The sequence below is a fragment of the Typopeltis vanoorti genome, chromosome 14, assembly GCF_054136105.1.
Source record: "Typopeltis vanoorti isolate ZY-2024b chromosome 14, IOZ_Tvanoo_1.0, whole genome shotgun sequence".
Lineage (NCBI taxonomy): Eukaryota > Metazoa > Arthropoda > Arachnida > Uropygi > Thelyphonidae > Typopeltis > Typopeltis vanoorti.
The window spans coordinates 83,151,803-83,175,000 of NC_143562.1; the positions used below are offsets into that span (position 1 = coordinate 83,151,803).

Consider the following 23,198-nt stretch of genomic DNA (forward strand, 5'->3'; position numbering starts at 1 on the left):
AAATATAAATTCTCTCTGCCTATATAATCATAGAAGGAATTCTATGATTATAATAGGAATTCTCTCTGCCTATTATAATCATAGAAGGAATTCTATGATTATAATAGGAAAAAAGGAAGTGCCTGTCTTTTTAACAGTGTTTTTATAAAGGTTTATATAAAACCTTCCCGTGAAAGTTTAATTGATATAAAAGATTTTTTATAGCTCTTATTGTGTTTAGTAGCCAAATGTACAATTTGAGGTATTTCATGTATATTTGACTAAACACAATCTTGCCATAAATACTGTTACAACTTCCACACCTGCCTGTGCCCCACAGAATTTTACGAGCCTGGTTCCATTAGTGATGCTGTGTGCAGCCGACATTCTTGTGTTTATCAGTAGAGTTGTCTTGTTTTACAGGTTAACATGTGGTGGAGAGATCGTGAGAACCATGTAGCTGTAATAGCACTTCACAAGATTGGAATTTTGCCAACTGTTATTTTCAACATGCTAAAAACACTCGGTACGAGGTTTGTGTATCGGACTATTAATCGTTATAACGATACAGAAGACATTTGATTGCCAAAGAATAGGTTGACCATGCTGTGTTAGGATGCAACAGCTTGTATGGGCTGTGAAGGCACGTCCCTGCCTTAAACCTCTGCGATTGCAGAAACTGATGTTGTGAGAGATGAACGTTTCACAGAGAACGATGTCACATGTATTAAACTGATAGCCTGGAAGTGAGAACCATCATTGTTCTACTGGACACTGCCTAACACCACAACTTATGTGGCTGAGGGTGATAAAATCAAAAGCACTTCTCTGGTGGTATGCAAACAACAGACTCAGAGATATCCTCTTCACATTTTAGAAGATTTTTCACTATTGAAGAGTCATTTAACTGGCAAAATGATTGGGTATATGCTTTGGATGGTCACACAGCACCCAGGATTCAGAGAGGTCATCACCCTGCGTTAGTGATGGTTTGGTGTGTGTGAGGTAATGTATCAGAAGGTATCCAAGTTGCATTTCTGCAAGAAATGGGTCAAACTTCTGCCAAAATGTATTAAAACGCTGTGCTGGAGCCACAGGTTCTAGCACAGTGTCTTGATGTGAAAATGGCTGTCATTTCAATTGACATTAGTAAACAAAGTTATGTGCTTTGGTGTAATGAGAGATCCAAGAGATTATGTTGTATTGGTTGGAAGAAAGTGATGCTAGAAGAAACTAATCAGGCATAGGGACCTTGGTGTTTTAGTAGATAGGAAGTTGAAGTTCAAGGACCATATAGCAGATTACAAAAGATTGCAAATGGAACTCAGAGGATAATTGCAATTTTGAAACAAAAGATAACAAGTTTTGCCTCTTTTCAAAGCCTTGATACGACCTGACCTCATCTAACGTGCACAGTTTTTCTCTCTTCTGGTTTCTGTAATGATGTAGATATAGTGAAGTGGGTCCTGATATCATCTTTAGCAATAGAGAGGACTAAAGATGACATCGGGACTGTGTAATGTAGATTGAGATGAGAAGGCATCAATGGAAGTTGAGAATGAATGAATGCAGTCAAGAAAGAAGTGAGAACTAGAGATTTTCTCTAATAGAGTGGTTTGTGACTGGAGTGAATTGTCTTTGGAAGTGGTGAGTGCAGCTAGTGAATGAATTCAAGAAAATCTATTGATGGTTGATGTGGATATGTGCCCTCTCTTGATGAGCTCTAACTTCTCCAGTAATAATGTTAATAAATATGAATCATTGACTATTATAATCAGCTTTATATATATATACAGGGTGGTTCAAAATTCTACGTACAAACTTTGAGGGAAGATAGAGAACATAAAATCAACCATATTCACACATGAAAGCATGACCGGAAACGCCACCGGAAGGTACTAACAAGGACACAAAGATACAGAAATAACACAAGGCAGTAAGTAGTGTAAAAAAACTTTATTAGGCATAACTGAACAGTTCAATAGTAGTTGGATACATAATATGGTAAACAAGGTGCATGTCTGCCATCTCGTCGTTTGTAAAATGATGCATGCATGTTCTTCATACGATGTCGAAAGTTTGAATGAGGAAGTCCCAATTGCTCACCTGGAGCGCTGGTGAACAGCGCCACCTATCACTTTCAGGTGGCATTTCCAGTCGTGCTTTCCTATGTGAATATGGTTGATTATGATGTTCTCTACCTCTCCTCAAAGTTTGTACGTAGGATTTCGAACCACTGTATATATATATATAGTGTAAACAAAGAAAGTTTGCGCATGAAGTATCATCATGATTAGGCTACTTGTATGTAGATGCTGATGACTTTGCACCAATTGCCTTAGGTTTCACCAGTGAGAGCCAGACCTAGGAAGACAGCATTAATTCAACATGGGTATGTTGAATTGATGCAAGTCATATTTTCCATATTCAAGTAGCAAAAAGGTGTGTGTCCTTATTATTTAAACACTCTGAATCAAAGATGGTTATGGAAATAAATTAAAAATGCCAAATAAAAAAATGTTAGTTTAGTGTAAACAAACAAAGTTTGCACCTGAAGTAATTTCAGTACTGGGCAACTCATATAAAGAAGCTAATGACTTCACATCACTTGCCTTAGTATCCCATAATGAAAAGCACATATCCTTACGGACATGTATAATGCTATGTATTATAGGAAGGGTGTGATATAAGGAAAAAGGTGACAGCAAACTCAAGAACAGTACAAGACTCATGCAAGAAAGGCAAAATCAGATTATCAGAAGAATCTAGCCAAGCAGGCCAAATGAAATCCGATAGAATTCTTTCGTTACAAGTAAGAGGAAAATGACTTTGAAAGATTAACCTTAATGAGTGATGATGGTCACAAGGTGACAGAAACAGATAAACTGAATGATCACTTTGCAAGAGTATATCAGCCATGTGAGGTTACTGCTGTAACATATGTGACAGAGACTTATGGGGGAGCAGAGGTGGATCAATTGAAGATTCTTAGGATATTGAAATCTGAATGTAAATACAGCTGTGGAATTAGATAGGGTATCACCTACGGTTTTTTTGAGAATGTGCAAGGAAACTGGCATTGCCTCTGACTAGGCTGTTTAATTTAAGTCTCGGCTCTGGTAGAGTTTCGAAGGAAGTGGAAAAAAGGCAAAATAATTCCCTTGCAGAAGTGAAGTTATAAGACAGCAGTAGCAAATTATAGACCAGTCAGTATCTCAAGGTAAAAGTACTGGAAAAATTGATCAAAAAGTAAATTCAAGAATGAATGGATAAGAACATATTGTTTGAGGAGCAACGTGGCTTTATGAAGAGTCAGTCATGCCTTAGTAATTTACTTTTTATAACAGAATGACAGCTGAGTTGGATAAAGAAAATGGCTACACAATGATTCTGCTGAATTTTACAAAGGCATTTGACAGAATATTAATTCTAATTTGCATAACAAAGGGGGAAGGATATGACTGGTTATGCGGATAGAAATCAAAAAAGGTTATATAGAGGGGCAGAATCAAGCAAAAACAGGTGACTAGTGGTGTGCTGCAAGGTTCAGTGCTGAGACCACTACTGTTTAATTTGTACATAAATGATATAGGAAATAACTTGAATGAAAATATTCAGTTGTTTGCTGATGATGCAAAATTAGGTAGAGTTATAAATTAATCAACGGAATGTGGAGATTTTGCAGGACAATTTAAATAGGCTGTCAATATGGGAAAAAAATAATGGGTGTCAGTTCAATATGGAAAAATGTAAAGTTATGCATTTCAGAATAAATAGATTACAGGTTGTGTAGTGCATTGATGGAACTGTACTCCAGGAAATAGATGAAGCCAGGTATTTAGGGGTGGTGGTAGACAGTTAGTTTAGAGCAGTGCTTCTCAAACTGTGGGCCGCAGCACCCTTGGGGGCTGTAAGTTTTGTTGAGGGGGCCGTGAAATAATGAAAACAAATTTAAAATGTTTTAAGACTAAGTAGTTCTTTTTTTAATCTTAAAAGAAGCATATTTAGTTTTTATTATTTATATTTCTTTTTTGTTACTTTTTATATTTTAATGGAAAAAATCACACATTGGTGTTAGTTCACAAGTTTTGCTTTCTTGCGTATTTCGGCGCTTAATGAATATTAGTAAATATATGCTTATTCATATGGAGGTAGCAGGGTTTTTTCTCCCGGAAACTCGGGTTTTTCATCCCGCATACATACAAATCGGCCCATCAGAACACACGCAATTTACAGACAAAAATTACTAGTTGTGGTGTTGGAAGTGGGCGGTAGATGGCGTTGATGGAGATGATTCGTAGTAGAGGTTAGGTGTAGAGAGAATTGTAGATGTCCTCCCACGATGAGTCTTCGGACTCCTTGGAGGTATCAGGAATAATAATAATAATAATAATAATAATAAAAAAAGTTTCATTTCAAAGGTATTGATAAGAAGCACAAAAAAGCTTACAAATGCAAAATCTTAAATATAAATTGTACTGAATATAAATACAATAAATATTATAATAATATATGTCTGTATTATGATTTTTTTTTTCGATGGGGGGGCCGTGAAATATTTTAATTTTTCTAAAGGGGGCCTTTACATCCATAAGCTTGGGAAGCACTGGTTTAGAGGACATATTGCTAAGATTACTTGACTATTGAAGGACACATAAGTAAAAATAAGGTAGTTATTCCTCTTTATAATGTTAATACATCCATATCTGGATTACTATGCTCAGGTCTGGTCTCCTGGGTTTCTTGGGTATAAGAGGAAGCAGGGGAGAGGATTCAGAGGCGAGCAGTAACCAAGATGGTGAGTGGTCTGTGGAATGTTCCTTATGAGGGTAGATTGAGAGTGTGCAGATTGCAGAAGTTTGTTGATAAGAGAAAAAGATGGGATATGACAGAAACATTTAAGTTGCTTGAAGGGTTTTATAGGATAGATTCAGGGGAAATGTTTCAGCACTTGGCTAGGGGGAGGGGAGGATAGAACAATGGGGTAATCCCTGGAAGTTGAATAAAGGTGTGGTTAATAGTGATGTGAGGACTAGATTTTTTTTGCTTGGAGATTTGTGAATGAGTTGGAATTGGTTGCCAGATTCAGTTATGAGTGCTTTGTCTGTTAATGGGTTCAAGGAGAGGTATGATAGATTGTGATATGATAGAAGTATGAAGACTCATCATGGGAGACATATGGGTCTCCCATAATGAGTCTTCATACTTCATGGAGGTGCCCTTAACAATAATAATGATAATTTAGATATTTTTTCTGGGAAAACTCCCATGTTACTCCTCTTAAAAACTATTATTTTTATAGCTATTTTGCCTGGTTTTGTTTAGGAGTGCCCCCTTTTTTTAATGTCATTGGCTTTTTACTCAAGAATTCTACATCTGCAATGCCCTAAGAGCATTGCAGATGTAGTTTTAGAGACAAATATATATAGCATAATAGAAGAAAATTCGCACATACCTTATCTTGGATGTTGTTGCCTGTCTTCTTTCTGCGGTATGCATACTAGAGTGGGCGGAGTGCTTTTTTTTTTTTTTTTTTTTTTGTAGAGTGGGAAAGATGAAAAGGGGGCTGAAATTATAAACTGTTTTTTAGAGGAAGGGGAAGGGTTTATGGGAAAACCTTACCCTGGCCCCTTTTGCCATAAACCCTTTCCCTTCCTCTAAAAATAGTTTCTAATTTCAGCCCCTTTTTCATGTTTCCCACCCTACAAAAAATCGCTCTGCCCACCCTTAAATATAATATATGTATATATTGTATTAAAAAAAATAATAAAACTTTTTTTTTTTTTTTTCCAAATTAATTCTTCCACATTCCCCCCCCCCCCCCCCAAACACACACTACCCTTTCAATACCATAACAACAGAAGTATGCACACCGCAGAAAGACAGGCAACAACATGCAAGATAAGGCATGTGCAAATTTTCTTCTATTATGCTACATATATTTGTCTCTAAAACTACATCTGCAATGCCCTAAAAATTGATGAGTAAAAAGCCAATGACAAAAAAAAGGGCACTCCTAACCAAAAGCAGGCAAAATAGCCGTAAAAATATAATTGTCTGCATAAAATAAAGAACTGAGATTAATATTTCCAATTTTGGTATCAAGAATATTCTAATGCCACTTTGCTGCAGAACTATAGATGAATAACAATCAATGATGAATAGAGATGAATAAAAATAGAGATGCTGTGCAAACTTGTCTTACACCTAATTTTACATCAGACCTTCCTATACCTCCTTTAATTCCCACTGTCGACTTACAATTCAAATATAGATGTTTGATATACAAACATCTATATTTGTCTTCTAAACAGAACGGTATATCAAGTATCTATATAGGTAACTCGTATAATGCAGATGTTAGGTTGCACAAAAATGCCACATTATATAAATCGTATTATGCGAGGCTCAGATCACAGAAAAAATAGAGTTATGTTCCAAAATCGTTTTTTTTTTAATTCCTCTAACAATGACAAATCCAACAAAAAAAATATTTCTATTTAAATCAGATAATTCATGTAAGTTAAGAAAACATATAAACTATGAAACAAATACATATTATAAAAATTACAAATTGTACGTAAACTTCATTGCACGGGGTGCTTAAGGGTCAAAGCTGTATAACTGAGAGGAGACCTCCACATAGCCTTTCAAGGAATGCGGAGAACCGACCAGGGCTTCTGAACTAATGTCCAATCCTCACCTTCTCGTGGTGCACCCTGTTGGGTATCTACTTTGATACTGAACGAACGAGGATGGGCTGGCAATTTGGGATTTAGCCGACCAAATTGTATTCTTATTGGTTAAACCAAAATAAAAAATGATGGTACAACATGACAAAATTTCATGCCGGCTGGGGCGTCGCCCGGTTAAACAAGGCCCCCGTTGTTTTCGCCAGGGAACCAGGGTGAATAGCGAAAAGTCAGCTACTGGAACAAATCTGAAAACAAACCCCAACTCAACATCACCAGAGTTAAAGATCGGTACTATCAACGTAAGAAGCCTGAATGGCAAAGAAATGGAGCTAGCTGAGGAATTAGATAAGTACCAGATCGACATAATAGGGGTGACTGAAACAAAAAAGACCAAAACTGGTGAGATCTTTCTGAGCAATAAATACAAAATGTTATATTCAGGCAATGACAAGGAAAAGAAGGAGTAGCCATAGTATTCAACACAAAATACGAGGCTAATCTTCTTGAATGGCAGTCAGTCTCAAGTAGAGTAATGTGGGCAAATATGAGAATAGGAAACTGGACAATGAGACTTATTTGTGCCTGTGGTCCCACAGAAGGTTCTACTAAGGTAGAAGTGGAGGAATTTTTTGACACTTTAGAAAAAGCAACTGACACAATGAAAAAGGAAAAGTTGGTCCTTGTTGGGGATCTAAATAGCAGAGTAGGAAATGATTATGAGACATACAAAAATATTTTGGGAAAATTTGGAGAAAAGAGCAAAGCGAATAATAATGGCAAATATCTGTTGGATTTCTGCTCAGGACATGGACTGGTTATTACTAACACCATGTTCCAACATAAAATTGTGCACAAATTCACATGGAGAGAAGAGGCTAGGAATAAGAAAAGTCTCATTGACTATGTTATTGTTGATAGTGATGTGTTCTCCCTGGTGCAGGATACCAGAGTGTACAGAGGATTTGAAATTGGAAGTGATCACTATTTAGTCTTGAGCAGGATAAAATTGAATTTCATATTGAAAAGAATAACATGTAAGAAAGTTTTAAAGTGAATAAAAGTTGAGCAGCTCTCAGATGTGAACTGTAGACTAAAATACAGAAAGATTATTGAAAAGAAAATGAAAAAGTTTGAGAACAGGAATCAAACCTTGGAGATTCAGTGGCAAACTCTGAAGAAAACATTGATTGATTCTGCCAGAGAGGCATGTGGTGAGGTTGTGTGCAAGGATAAAAAAAATCAGAACTCCCTGGTGGACACAGGAAGTTAAAGAGGCAGTGAAGGAAAAGAAGAAAGCATATCAAAAGTTCCTGGCAAATAAGTCAGCTTTTACTCTTACAGAATACAGAGACAAATGTAAGAAAGCTAAACAGTGTGTAAAACTAGCTAAACAAAAGTCATGGGAGGACTTTGGCAAGAATATAGAAAATAAATATCAAGAAGGTGGCAAAATATTCTGGAGGTTGTTGAAGAAGCTTAGGAATGGAGGAAAGAGTGCTGTAAAAGGAGTTAGAGATGATAAAGGTGACATGAAAACGGGAGAAAAAGATATCCTTGAAGTATGGAGTAATTACTTTGAAAAACTGCTAAATGAAACAAGCAGTGATGACAGCACAGTGATAAAAAAACACTGACCAGGCATGCAGTCAGGAATACATATCCATACTTGAAGTAGAAAAAGCCATCAAAGGCGTGAAATGTGGAAAGGCAGCAGGAGTAGATGATATTCGACCAGAAATGCTGAAGTATGGTGGTATAAAAGTCTTACAGTGGCTGCACTGCATAGTTCAGAAAGCCTGGACAGAGGGACGAATTCCCGATGATTGGAGTAGAGCTCCAATAGTGCCCATATATAAAAAGGGAAATAAAACTGAATGTGAGAATTACAGCGGTATTTCCCTACTGAGTGTTCCTTGCAAGATCTATGCAAGTATACTTGAGAAACGGTTCAGAAGAATTGTGGAAGAAAAGCTTGGTGAAGAACAAGCTGGATTCAGGCCAAATAGAGGCTGTCAGGATCAGATCTTCACTTTACGACAAATAGTCGAGAAAGCATGGGAATATAACAAAGATCTGCATTTTTGGAAATTATGGAGACAACTGCCGTGTTTGAATAAAAACTTTAGTTTACTATTACTAAATTTTTTTTTTTTTTTTAGTAATAGTTTTAGTAAAATTTTAGTAATAGTAAACTAAAGTTTTTATTCAAACACGGTAATTCTCTCCATAATTTCCAAAAATGCATTCGGATCACCGTGCAAGCCTAAAAGAAAGGATAACAAAGATCTGTATTTAAGTTCTGTCGATTTGGAAAAGGCATATGACAAGGTGCCATGAGAGAAGCTATTCAATACGCTGCAGTTATATGGTGTCAATGGGGCATTATATCAAGCAATACTTAGTCTTTATTTGAGTTGTAAGTCGGCAGTTAGAATTGAAGGAAGTACAGGAAGATGGTTTAATGTTAAATCTGGTGTGAGACAAGGATGTACATTATCCCCTCTGTTATTCATTATCTATATGGATCACATTATGAAGGAAAGTGGTATTAAACATGATATCAGAATTGGAGATGTTAATGTCAGCTCTTTGCTTTATGCGGATGATGTTATACTTCTAAATAAATCCGCTACAAGTCTGCAAGATTCTCTGACTAAATTCAATTGCTGCTGTAATAGATATGGTATGAAGGTCAGTAATAAAAAGACAAAGACAATGAAAATAGGCAGATTCATTGAAAATGTCAACTGTGTTGTGAATGGAGAACCTGTGGAACAAGTAAAACATTTCAGCTACTTAGGCACGATTTTTACTGAAGATGGTAAATTAAATATAGAAATAGACAACAGAATCAGCAAAGCTGGTATGGTGGGAAGTCAATTGAATAAATTCATATGGAATAAGAGAGAAATTAGTCGGAACACTAAATTAGCTGTATACAAGACAGTGTTCAAACCAGTTTTAACTTATGGATCTGAGAGCTGGGTCAGAAGTAAAACACTTGACCAAAGACAAGAGACTGCAGATATGAGAGTCCTGAGAAAGATTAGAGGCGTGAACAGATGGCATCAATGGCAATATCATATTAAAAACGAGGATATTAGAAAAAAACTTGACATTGTTAGCATCCAGGAATGCTTTAGCAGAGCTAATCTCAGGTGGTATGGTCACTTAAATAGAATGGGAGAGGAAAGATTAGCAAAACAAGTGTTCTCTGCCAGGTTGGCAGGAAAACGACCCAGAGGAAGACCAAGATATAGGTGGATTGATACGGTACAAAGTGCCTTAGACGATAGAAATATAAGATCTGATAATGTTGGAGTCTTGACAAGTGACAGACTGATTTGGAGGAAAACTGTAGATAGGAAGTTAGTAATGATGTAATTTTTTCATGTAGTACTGTCATATCCTGTACACCCCTTGAGGGTACATGGCAGGAATTTGATGATGATGATGATGATGATGATGACTTCATTGCACATAACGCATACATTTTTTAGGCAAAATAAAATAAAGTGCATATTTTAATCATCATCGTTGTCATCAAAACTAACATTTCGTAGATGTTCTTTATTTACAAGTGGCCACTCATGAATACAGGCATCACATGAAATTTCTTGGACATCATTTGTATAATTGTCATTGCATACTTTGGCTGGTTTAGTTATCAAGGAGTTAGTAATAATACCTTGCTTACCAATATGCTGCAATTTTTTATTAAGTTCATGATATGGAGCTAAACAAATATCCAGTTGTGTCATGAATTTTTCGGAGCACTACATTGAGGGATCATTATCTGTAAATACCTTCCTAACTTTTTTTGCCAAGTCCGATCCTTAAGCTAATTTCTTTAACGGATTCATCACAATCAGAATCTTCGGCAGAACTTTCCCCGCAATTTGGTTCGACGTCATCTATTAACTGTAGCAATTCCTCCTCATTTAAAACTGTTTCCCCATCAATTAATTTACTAATTTCGTTTTCAACCATATCGCAAAAGCCCTCTAAGTGGCCATTACTATAAAAGTTAATTAAATTAAGGGAATATTAGATCCTACATTGTTTTAAAACCGAATAAGAAACTCAAAGATTGGAATCATAGAGTTTCATGCCGAATATAGTATAAAAAAACTATAAAAGTATCGGTGAATACTAGCGTGAGCTGAATGCAAGTAGTCCTAGAACGTAGTACAAACACGGGCAACTCGTTGCAAAGGTGGGGAAAGTTCTGATCACTATTCTTTGGTATTTACCATAATGTAAAAACACATTTCCTAGGAAATGTATCCTGTTATTACATTATGGTAGGGAGGTCACTACCCAGACCGGTTTCAGCCTTTGTTGAGGCTTCATCAATGAGTAGCTAGACCAAATTAATTATTAATAGGTTTAATAATTTGGTCTAGCTACTCATTGATGAAGCCTCAACAAAGGCTGAAACCGGTCTGGGTAGTGACCTCCCTACCATAATGTAATAACAGGATACATTTCCTAGGAAATGTGTTTTTACATTATGGTAAATACCAAAGAATAGTGATCAGAACTTTCCCCACCTTTGCAACGAGTTGCCCGTGTTTGTACTACGTTCTAGGACCTACTTGCATTCAGCTCACGGTAGTATTCGCCGATACTTTTATAGTTTTTTATACTATATTCGGCGCGAAACTCTCTGATTCCAATCTTTGAGTTTCTTATTCGGTTTTAAAACAATGTGGGATCTAATATCCCCTTAATTTAATTAATGTTTATATCGCCGAAATGAAGCCTGTTGGCTCTTTATATTTATATAAAAATTAATTTTTTATATAAAAAACATTATGTATTAATTATGTATATAACTCGCCAGAAAATAAAGTGCTCAGCTTGAGATTAACACACTTATGATTTTTAATGCGCTTTCCCAGCAAAAAACGAAGACAATTTTTAACCATAAACATTTTATACGGTAAACAATTGATGTACATGCGTGGTAAAGGGTATTCCCCCTAATATAAATTTGCTACTTATTACTACATGACGATATGGCAGACGCAAATTTAACGAAGATAAAATTTGATTTTTAAGTTGCGCGGTGAAAAATATATGAAAAGATAAAGGGTTACTACAATTTGTAGACCGTGTTATATCGAAACCGCATTGTATAAGTACTGCGTTATACGAGGGTTACCTGTATTTGAATTATATAATATTTGTATGTATGTATATTTGAGCTGTATATTCATATATGTCCTGTAAAGTATGTCCTGTAAAGACAGTATATTAAGCATCTATATTTGGATTATATATATTTGTATCAGTTGCGCCTTGTACATAAGCACTGCGACACTCCCAAGGAAGAAAACAAAAAAATTAAATTTTGTTTATGTTTATAAATAATAACAATGCTTACATTATATAAATGCAATACAATATGTTAAAGGTTACAGCTTATGTTTCAACATTGATTGAATAGTTAATAATTGGAATTGTTTGATTAACGCTTTAGATTATGAAATAAATGCACTGTGATCTAACATAGTGTCGGAATTATCGTGTTCGGTCAGTCAGTTCCTGCTAGACTCGCCGATAATCGTTTGCACTTGTCATAGCATATATCAAATGAATCTAACACTGCTCGTTGAGCAGTGTTGTTATAGATCAATTGTATGCTTGCGCACGTTATTTCTGTGAGATATGAAACTTATTATTGGTGTGTGTTCGTGGTGAGCGTGAAATATTTTTGGTTAATCTTATTTTATTCTGTTAAAATAACATATAATTATTTATTTATTATAAATACAAGGGTGAATTATGATGAGTGTTACTGTTGAAAATATGAAAAGAATTATATTTTCTCAATTATCGTTACACAAAACAAACTCACTGCGATCTAACGCAGTGTCGGAATGTTGAAACTGACACTGCTCGATGAAGAGTGCCACTACAGATATGTTGTATGCTTGCACGTGGTATTTCAGTGTACGAAACATTTATTATTGGGGTGTATTCATGTTTTGTAATATGTAAATTTACTTATTAATAAAGTGGTTACTGATTAGGAAAAAATGAATTATTTTTTTTTATTTTGTATATGCAGCATCCCCACTTAAAATTTTCACCAGCGGCCACTTATTTGTATATATGTATATTTGAGCTGTATACAGGCATCCCTAGCTTAATGCGGTGAAATTAATTGCGACAATCCCTTTATATATGCGGCAAGGGTTTTAATTAACGTGCCTTTAAATTTACCCAAATTTAAATATGACATCATTGCTACAATCCATGAACATGGGCATCATTGCAACTTACAAAGCCTATTTTCTTAAAAAGAAATTCTCCAAAGCAGTAGAAACAACAAAGGAAGAAAATGTGATTAGGCTCCAAAAATTTTGCAAAACTTTTAACGTTAAACATGCAATTGAAAACATTCATGATTCGTTGAGGCAAGTGTCTTTTAGCTGCATGACAGCTGTTTGGAAAAACCTTTCGCAGAATGCTCTAATGACTTAGGTGGTTTTCAAAATCCTGTGAACAACATGGTTGAAGAAATTGTTGCGATGGGTTGATGCAGAAGATGTTAAAGAATTATTGGATTCAAATTCGAAAGATATCAGTGACAACGATCTTCTTGAAATTGAACAAAAACACGCATAATGAACAAATGGAATGCGAAGATGAGATTCCAAAGGAGATAACAATCAAAGAACTGGATGGAATATTTCAGTTTAGAATCACTTAAGCAGCAAGTAATGGATATGGATCCAGATGTTAATTGAAGAATGCTTGTTTGCCAAGGTCTAGAGAGTAATTTTGCTTGTTATTGTAGAATTTATGCAGATAGGAAAAAAACTAAAACTCTTCAAATAACTTTTATTGATAAAAAAAAATTGTAGTAATTAATGTAGATACAAGCATTTATTAAACATTTACTTTGCATTCATTTTTTATCTTTCCTAAAAGAGTGCCATATAAAAAGAATTATTAATACAGTCATTGATCATGGACAAATTGTAATTTTTACCATTTATTATTATATTTGATTAAAACAATTTTGATATACGTAGTAACATCGAGGAATTAATTAATCGCGTTAAACAAGGGATACCTGTATTTGTGTATGTCCTATAAACAGAACAGTATATCAGGCATCTCTATTTGAGTTGTAAGTCAGCAGTGAGAATTGAAGGAGGTGTAGGAAGATTGCTGATGTAAAATTATGTTTAAGACAAGTTTGCACAATATCTCTATTTTTATTCATCTCTATAGATCACATTATAATGGAAAAGGCAGGCTTCATACCAAAATTGGAGGTGTTAATCTCACTTCTTTACTTTATGCAGACAATATTATACGCTTAAGTAAATGCAGTACAAGTCAACAGGATTTCCTTTAACTGTAATAATTGTGGTTTTGTGACAAGGTGCTGAAAGAAAAGTTGATGGAAATCAACTTTTCTTTCAGCACCTTGTCACAAGCCTTTTCCAGATGTACAAAATTTAAATACAGATCCTTGTTATATTCCCATGATTTCTGTTTGTCTTAAAGTAAAAATCTGACCTCTATGTTTCCTGAATCCAGTACCATCGACAGGGTGTAGCATAGAGGCAGCCCACCTCACGACGGCTTAATAAGGGTGCTCGTTCAGCCATATTGGGGTAGTTACCATAGTTAAAAATTATTTGCAAACAGCAATGACCCAAGAAAGATTGGTTGATCTAGCAACTGTATCGACAGAGGCTGACATAGCTCATAATTTAAATTTAGAAGAGCATATAAAGTTTTATTGTGCGATATTCCCGTAGAGCAAACATTTAATTAATATTATTATGTAATCGCTTTGCATTAATATTTCTTTTGTAATAAAAACAAAATAGCAATTGGAGATTTTCTTATATTTTTGTCTTATAATCTATCAGAGGCGATATATTATTGTTTGCCTCAGGGCGCAATCAAATCTGACGATGGCCCTGCCTGAATCCAGGATGTTCAAGTTCCTCTTCTACGGTTTTTGCCACTTCTCAGATATGCTTGCAGAAATCATACTTGTAACATTCATTTGCACTGTTTTATTTCCCTTTTTATAGATGGACATATGCTATGAGAGCTGTACTCCAATCATCTGAAACTCAAACTTCAGATTAGGCCATCTCAATTATGGTCTGCAGCATTGCAAAACTTTTAAACCTCCATATTTGAGCATTTCTAGTTGAATATTATCTGCTCCAGCTCCTTTATTGCATTTAGGTTTCTGATGGCTCTTTCTATCTCAAGTTTCGATATGTACTTTTGATTTCATTTCTCTTGAACACAATATTAAGGAATCACTAGCATTTATTAGTTACATTGTAATGACTACTTAAAAATTTGCAATCGTATAGTTCTGCACATGTTTTTATTTTATTTTATTCCTCCATTTACCCCTTCCTCAATCAGTTTAGCTCTAGTCTTTGGTGGTTGAAAGCCATTTCCAACTGTACTTGTAGACATTGATTTACTAACCACAGAATCATATTTGCATTCACATACACAGAATTTTTTTATTTTGAAAATTTTTAGATTTTAGGAGACTTTTCAATTAGTTACTAAGAAACATTAGCCAAGCTTTCATATTAACAATTTTAGGTTGTCTAAAGAAAAAATTGTTTATGAAAAGGAAGCAGAAAAACAGAGGGAGAGAATAAAGAAAATGAAAGATGAGGATAAAGATGAATATGATATCAGGAAACAGGTAATTTTGTATAGATTTTAATTATAAGTATTATGGTAGCTATTACATTTATTTTACTTAGGTTTGTTTCATCCTGTTACCCTTTATGACAAGGACAGTTTTCATGTAACACTTGCATATCTGTCATCCTTTCCCAGAATGGATAGTGTCATTGCTCTCCAACTAACATGTTGTGGGTTCCTATCCCATAGGGCAGTGTTTTCTAAACTTTCAGTACCCATGTCCCATTTTAATATTTCATAATACTGGCATACCCTCCTCTCAAGCAAGGACAATTTGGAAGAAGTTATAATAATATTTCATTCAAATATGAATAATTATAAAGGTACTTATTTTTTAACATGTGTGTTATAAGTTACAAGCATGTCAAACAATTTTTTTAATTAAATACATTTCCAGTTAAATTATGAAATTTAAATTTTCACTAATAAAAAAAGTTAAATGAGACATGATTTTAGCTAAGAGTTCCAACTACATGGCTTGAACTGCTTGAATTTAAACTTTTAATGCAAAAAGTTTGGCCTGTGCAATCATACCATTAACCAGACATAGATTTAATGTAGGTCAGTCGATACATACCAGGAGACATATTTTGTTTAAAGCTTCTTTTAGATTTTTTAGTTATTGAAAAATTAGTTATAGAATAGCCCTGCAATTATCTGCAAAAATATGGCGTGAAAAATATAAAAATAAAGTAATCAAAATTTTTTTAAAAAAGTGCCTCGTAACCTGTAAGAACCTTTTTGTGCACCCCAGGGAAACTCATACCACACTTTGGGAAATATGCCACTGGGCATATATATATATGTATGTATGTATGTGTATATATATATATATATATATATATATATATATATATATATCATCAAATTCCTGACATACCCTCAAGGGGTGCACAGGATATGATAGTACAACATGAAAAACTTACATTACCACTAACTTCGTGACTACAATTTTCCTCCAAATCAATCTGTTACCTGTCAAGACGCCAACATTATCAGATCTTATATTTCTATCTTCTAAGGCACTTTTTACTGTATCAATTCATCTATATCTTTGTCTTCCACTGGGTCTTTTCTTTCCAACCTGGCAGAGAACACTTGTTCTGCTAATCTTTCCTCTCCCATTCTGTTTAAGTGACTATACCACCTGAGATTAGCTCTGCTAACACATTCCTGGATGCTAATAATGTTAAGTTCTTTCCTAATATCCTCGTTTTTAATATGATATTGCCATTGATACCATCTATTCACACCCCTAATCTTTCTCAGGACTCATCTGCAGTGTCTAGTCTTTGGTTAAGTGTTATATTTCTAACCCAACTCTCAGATCCTTAAGTTAAAATTGGCTTGAACACTGTGTTGTATATAACTAATTTAGTGTTTTGACTAATTTTTCTCTTATTCCATATAAATTTATTCAGTTGACTTCCTGCCATACCAGCTTTGTTGATTCTGTTATCTATTTCCATATTTAATTTACCATCTATACTAAAAATCTTGCCTAAGTAGCTGAAATGTTTTACTTCTTCTATAGGTTCTCCATTCACAGTGCAGTTGATATTTTCAATGCTTCTGCCTGTTTTCATTGTCTTTGTCTTGTTATTGCTGACTTTCATGCCAAATCTATCAGCTAACACCTTTTATTCCCTAATAGGGAGTAGGTGAGGCCTTTATACCTTATCTAGCTTTTGGAGATTGAGTGGGCAGTTCAATCTCCACTGGTAGTCAATCGGAGATAGCGGGCCCATGTCTATCACTAATTATAGGCAGCTACAAGTGCTGCCATCTCTTGGTTGCCTACCCCTGACAGAATATGTTATTGTCTGAAATCTTGAGTTTATGGGAGGAAAAACCTGAGTTTCTGGGAGTAAAAACCTGCTTGCCTGTGCCAGAGATCAACTGACTCGGGAACCAGTCGAAGGTAGGCTAAGAAAATGTTCCTCCAGTCGGCGACTAAACTTGAACCTAGATCTAACTTCAAGCAGCCAAGTGCCACTTCCCCTGAGCTACACGGGCCTTTGCCAAATCTATAACAATTATTTAATTTAGTCAGGGAATCTTGCAGACTTGTACTGGATTTATTTACAAGTATGACATCATCCATATAAAGTAAAGAGCTGAGATGAACATTTCCAATTTTGATATCAGGTTTAGTGTTTATTTTTCTTTGTTTGCTCACACTTGGAACATTTCCAAGTGTGAGCAAACAAAGTTTGCACCTGAAAGTATCTTCAGGACTGGGGTAAGGTGGTACAACACCTGGAAACTCGTTGCAAAGGTGGAGCAAGCTAACATCACTCCTATCTCAGTATCTCCCATAATGCAAAACACATCTCCTTGCAGATATGTATAATGTTATTCATTAAGGGAAGGGCCACTAGCCAGACTAGTTTCGACCTTTATTGAGGTCTCTTCAGTGGGAGCCAGGCCCAAGTGGAGATACCAGGCAGAAGCATTAGCAAGGTTATCTCTACCTATAGGAGTTGCCAAACGGTGTGCCACCTTTTTATTAAATTACTCTGGATTTAGAGAAAGATGTTGAAAGTTTATTTTTCACTTGGTTAGACTATAATAAATTTATTTTAATCCTTTATCCAAGTGTGAGGAAACAAAGTTTGCACCTGAAAGTATCTTCAGGACTAGGGTAAGGTGGTACAAACCTCACCCCCAGTCATGAAGATACTTTCAGGCGCAAACTTTGTTTGCTCACACTTGGATAAAGGATTTAAAGGATTAAAATAAATTTATGATATCAGGTTTAATACCACTTTCCTTCATAATTGATCTGCATAATAATAAATAACAGAGGGGATAATGTACATCCTTGTCTGACATCAGATTTAACATAAAACCATCTTCTTGTATTTCCTTCAGTTCTAACTGCTGCCTTACAACTCAAATAAAGACTAAGTATTGCTTGATATAATGCTCCACTGACACCACACAACTGTAGCATTTTGAATAGATTCTTTCTTGGCACCTTGTTAAAGGTTGGTCCATTGGTAGAGCCTCTGCTACTAATGGTTCATGCAAAAAGTTAAGTTTGAGCGCGGTTAGTAGTTGGAAGGGAATCAATCGTTCGATGCTGTTGCCACACTCTCCCTCAATGAGTCGTTGGACTTCCTGGAGGTGTCGCATAATAATAATAAATACAGATCTTTGTTATATTCCCATGATTTGTCAACTATTTGTTTTAAAGTGAAAATCTGATCCTGGCAGTCTCTATTTGGACTGAATCCAGCTTGTTCTTCACAAGCGCTTTCCTTCCACAATCATTCTCAACCATTTCTCAAGTATACTTGCATTAATTTACTAGGAACGCTCAATAGGGAAATACCTCTGTAATTCTCACATTGAGTTTTATTTCCCTTTTTATATATGGGTACTATGAGAGCTCTACTCCAATCATCGGGAATTCGTCCCTCTGTCCAGGCTTTCTGAACTATGCAGTACAGCCACTGTAAGACTTTTATACCTCCATACGTGAGCATTTCTGATCGAATATCATCCACTCCTGACACCTTTCCACATTTCAGGCTTTTTCATATGTATTCTTGATTGCATGCCTGTTAAGTGTTTTTCATTGTTCTGTCATCACTGCTTGTTTCATTTAGCAATTTTTCAAAGTAATTACTCCATTCATCAAGGATATCTTTATCTCCAGTTTTCATTTCACTTTTATCATCTCTAATTCCTTTTACAGCACTCTTTCCTCCATTTCTGAGCTTTTGCAACAGCCTCCAGAATATTTTGCCACTTTCTTGATATTTATTTTCTATGTTCTTACCAAAGTCTTCCCATGACTTTTGTTTAGCTAGTTTTAGTATGATTTGCTTTCTTACAGCAAAGGTTGATCGATTGGTAGAGCCTCTGCTACTAATGGCTCAGCAAAAAGTTAAGCAAGTTTGAGCCTGGTTAGTAGTTGGAAGGAGATCAATTGTTCGATGCTGTTGGCACACTCTCCCTCGATGAGTCTTTGGACTCCCTGGAGGTGTATAATAATTTGTCTGTATTCTAGATGAAAAATAACATGAAAAATTCCATTCTCAATGATGAACTTATAAAACAAACCTAGTTTTGAGCTTCCTGTGTGATTCAAAAATAGATTATAATAAAAGAGAAGTAACTTTTAATTGACTACTGGTGTATATGACTTCTGCATTACTTCAACCTTGGTATCTATTCTCGTAGTGGTCCTTCCCATAATGTATAGCCTTATATGTCTCTATAAGAATATGTGCCTTGCATTATGGTATACTAAAGCAAATGATGTGAAATGATTAGTAGCCCTGTCGTGAAGTTAATTCACGTGCAAACTTTGTTTGCTTTGAGCCAGCAAGGTTGGTCGATTGGTAGAGCCTCTGCTACTAATGGCACACTCAAAAAGTTAAGTAAGTTTGAGCACAGTTAGTAGTTGGAATGGAGTCAATCGGTCGATGCTGTTGCCACACTCTCCCTCAATGAGTCTTTGGACTCCCTGGAGGTGTCACATAATCATAATAGTAAAGGATGAAACCAAGAATGTAATTTCTTGGCATCTTTAATTTTTAGTATTACCAAGTGAAAAACTTTCAACTTTTAATTAGTATATGATTAATTTCTAGCCTTTCAAGTTGGCTGTACTGAGACACCTTCATTTCCGCTAAGATGTAGTTAATATGTATGGTTACAAAACATCTGAAAATCCATTAATTTAGTTTTTAAAAATTAAATTTAATTTTTTTTTAATACTTGGAAGTGCTCCTTGTTCACCTGTAAACCTTTTTTACTGTTCATCAGCAGTTATTTACGTACCAAGTATGTTTTCTTTATTTAGAGTGAGCTTCTTTAGTTCAGCTCATATCAATAATGCCCTTTTGTTGAAATTCATCTAGGGGTGCAAAGAACCATTCTCAGAGTGTTCTTCCTCCTGGAAACTTAGGTTGTTCATCTTACAAGACAGAAAAAACAGCTAGAAGAACACACCATTAACAGACATAATAAGCACTCCTTATAATCCTAGTTGCTTCGGTTGTAACCATTTAGCTCTACATTGCATTAGGGCCACTAATAAACTGTTCTAATTTGCTACTTCTCTATTACATGATCGTGAGAACTAATAGATAGAAAAAAATAAATCAGGTTGTCTCATGTGCTTTAAAAACAGTGTATTTTACAATAAAAATTTGCCTTCCTGTGTCATAAAATACAAATTAAATGTAAATAATTTCAGTCCATATTGCAAAATATCTCATGTACTTTTATATTAATAAAGTTTGGATAAAAGACAAAAATATAGTCAGTTTGTATTTTTTTATTTTATTTTAATGCTGAAAAATCACTCTGACAGGCAGTTAGTGTTTCTGCTTGGCAAATTACACAACTTCCCTTGTGATTTTAAACTCCTGAACAGTGGTGCATATAGTAGTTGAATATAAGAAGTAGTATCTCCTGAAGTTAGTTACCTATTTAAAATAATAATAATATTCTGATGATAAAATTGATATACAGAATTAAACAAGAAGTATAGTTGACTATCATTATAGTATATGCTTTGACAAACTTGCTTGCTATAATAAATTACTGAAAAGTCCTGACTAAAGCTCCATGGGTTCAGTGCTATAATTAAAATGCTATAGCAAATCATTCACCATGGCAAACCATTCCTATAGGTCCTATGAGTTTACTTTAGGAGAATCAGCTGTATTTTATTTTTATTTTTTATTTATTTTTAATGTAGCTCCCATCCATGAAAGGTTTTTCTGCAAACCTATTTGTATCATGGGTGGGATAAAGATTTTTTTTTCTACGTTTTCGTTAATTTATTTTTATGTTTTATTTTTGTATTTTTTAAAATTTATATTTTTACACAGTCCAGAAACCCTGCTCTAGAGACCAAACGTGGAATTTTTTCAAGCCACTTCAGACCTGCAATAAGCAGTGTGGTGGTCTCACACCGAGTGATGAAATTCATCTCCCACCTAAAATTTATTTAAAAAAAAAAGTTTCCAAGACTGAGTGACCTATATTTTTGACTGTGCATTTGGCTGTATTGTTACAAGTGATGTGGTTTAAAATGTAGCAATGTCCATTTATTCACTTTGAATTTTTAATTTAATTGCTATAAAAATATCTTTAAAAATGATTACAAACATAATTTTTTTTAAGCTAGATAATTAAATTTAGATTTGCTTTATTTAATAGGAAGAAGTTTTACAGGAAACTCTTATGATGATTCCTGATTCTTTAAAGAGATTACGGGCTGCAGCCAATGACCTAAAGAACATATTAGTAAGTTACACACATCAGCAAATTTTGTTTTATTTGGTGTTACTTAATTCTGTATTTTAATGTTTTAATATATATTTTTATTACTAAATAGAAATAATAAATTATGTCTTGAGATTCAGCTGCACTGCACTCTGTAGTGTCCTGTTTAAATTATTCACACGAGGACTGCTCAGAAATATCTTCCATGATTTTTGTAGGAAAAGTTAAAGAACATCAAAATTATATTAAATTTTCTTTCAAATTATGATTCTTCTATATACAATACTGGCATTTTTTTTTTTTTTTTTTTGTTCAGTTCAGGTATTCAAGCTATTGGCATATTCAAGCACATTATCTGTGAAGTCTTGAAACTGTTTCCTTCTTCTGAGTGTTTTTCAGTTTGTGCATGAGAAAGAAATCATGGGGGCTGGTGAGTAAGTGCAGGTCAGAAACCTGCCTTTTACTCACCAGATTCTGAGACATTCAAGCACATGGCATAATGGTGGTGCATAATCTAATCCTTGAAAGTGTTAGTGAATAGTGTTCTAGCTAGTGACATTGTCTTGACACTTGATTTGACTCATCTCACTTCTTTTGTATATCATCATGTTTGCAGCAGAAAATGATGCATATGATTCTCATTCAACACCCTATATTCAACATAGTGCAACAAAGGGGAAAATATACTTATGCTTCAGATCATCTCACTTTCAAGTTGAATCAGCTGCTTTCTTTTCAAGTAAGTGATATCAGATGTTGCCAAATATCCTGGGTAGTTGCCAGTTCAATACCCTAGAGAAAATTCTGTCCTGAATACAATTGATGAACAACAACAACAAAAAGTAACAAATTATCAGAGGATGCAGTTCTTCTAACAGATAATAGCAGCATACTGTGAAGGAGGTTAACTGTGGTTAGTTAATTATTCACTTTCATGTGTTAAGTGTATGATAAGCAGTTCTATCTTTATTACTAACTTCCTATTGACTGTTTCCTTCCCAATTTGTGTCTGTTATTTGTCAGTATTGTAAGAGTTTATATTTCAGTCTTCTAAGACAGGAGTTGGCAAATTTTTTCTGAGAGAACTAAGAGGTAAAATGAAGGATGTCATGCATTTATCATGTACCTATAAGATAGAAAACAAAATTTATACAATTTTTTTATAAACAATACAGAATGCAACTGTGCACAAACAGATTTTTGGAAAATTAGCATGAAGTACAGAATTATTTTTTATGGGACATAATTATTTAATTGGGATTCAAGGTTAGTGTTCCCCATCCTCAAAATCAATTGTAAATACTCATTAGATAAAGCTGATCGGTTTTATGAGATTTTGTCATATTTGAAAGTGTCTTTTCACGTGGATAGGTCCAAATATTGAAATTAATCCATGATCAAAAGATTTCAATTGAGCATGTTGGTCACTTGGAAGGCATTTATAGAATTTTTTCAGATTCTCCAAACTTCTGAGCTGCTGAATTTGAATATAACGAAATATGTACCAATATTGCCCAACGTGATATGTGATACATGCAAGTAATGAACGAATAGCATTTTCAA

At 34.7% G+C, this 23,198-nt stretch overlaps 1 protein-coding gene across 1 annotated transcript in view; it reads left to right on the plus strand.

The window, feature by feature from the left end:
• LOC150099715 (tubulin-specific chaperone A-like) overlaps nt 1–23,198 on the plus strand; it is a 75,234-nt gene that overhangs the window by 21,787 nt on the left and 30,249 nt on the right. Inside the window, exons 2-3 of the mRNA XM_090404138.1 lie at nt 15,279–15,384; nt 21,570–21,656. Of these exons, the coding sequence (XP_090260264.1) occupies nt 15,279–15,384; nt 21,570–21,656 (193 nt within the window). The remainder of the gene's footprint in view (nt 1–15,278; nt 15,385–21,569; nt 21,657–23,198) is intronic.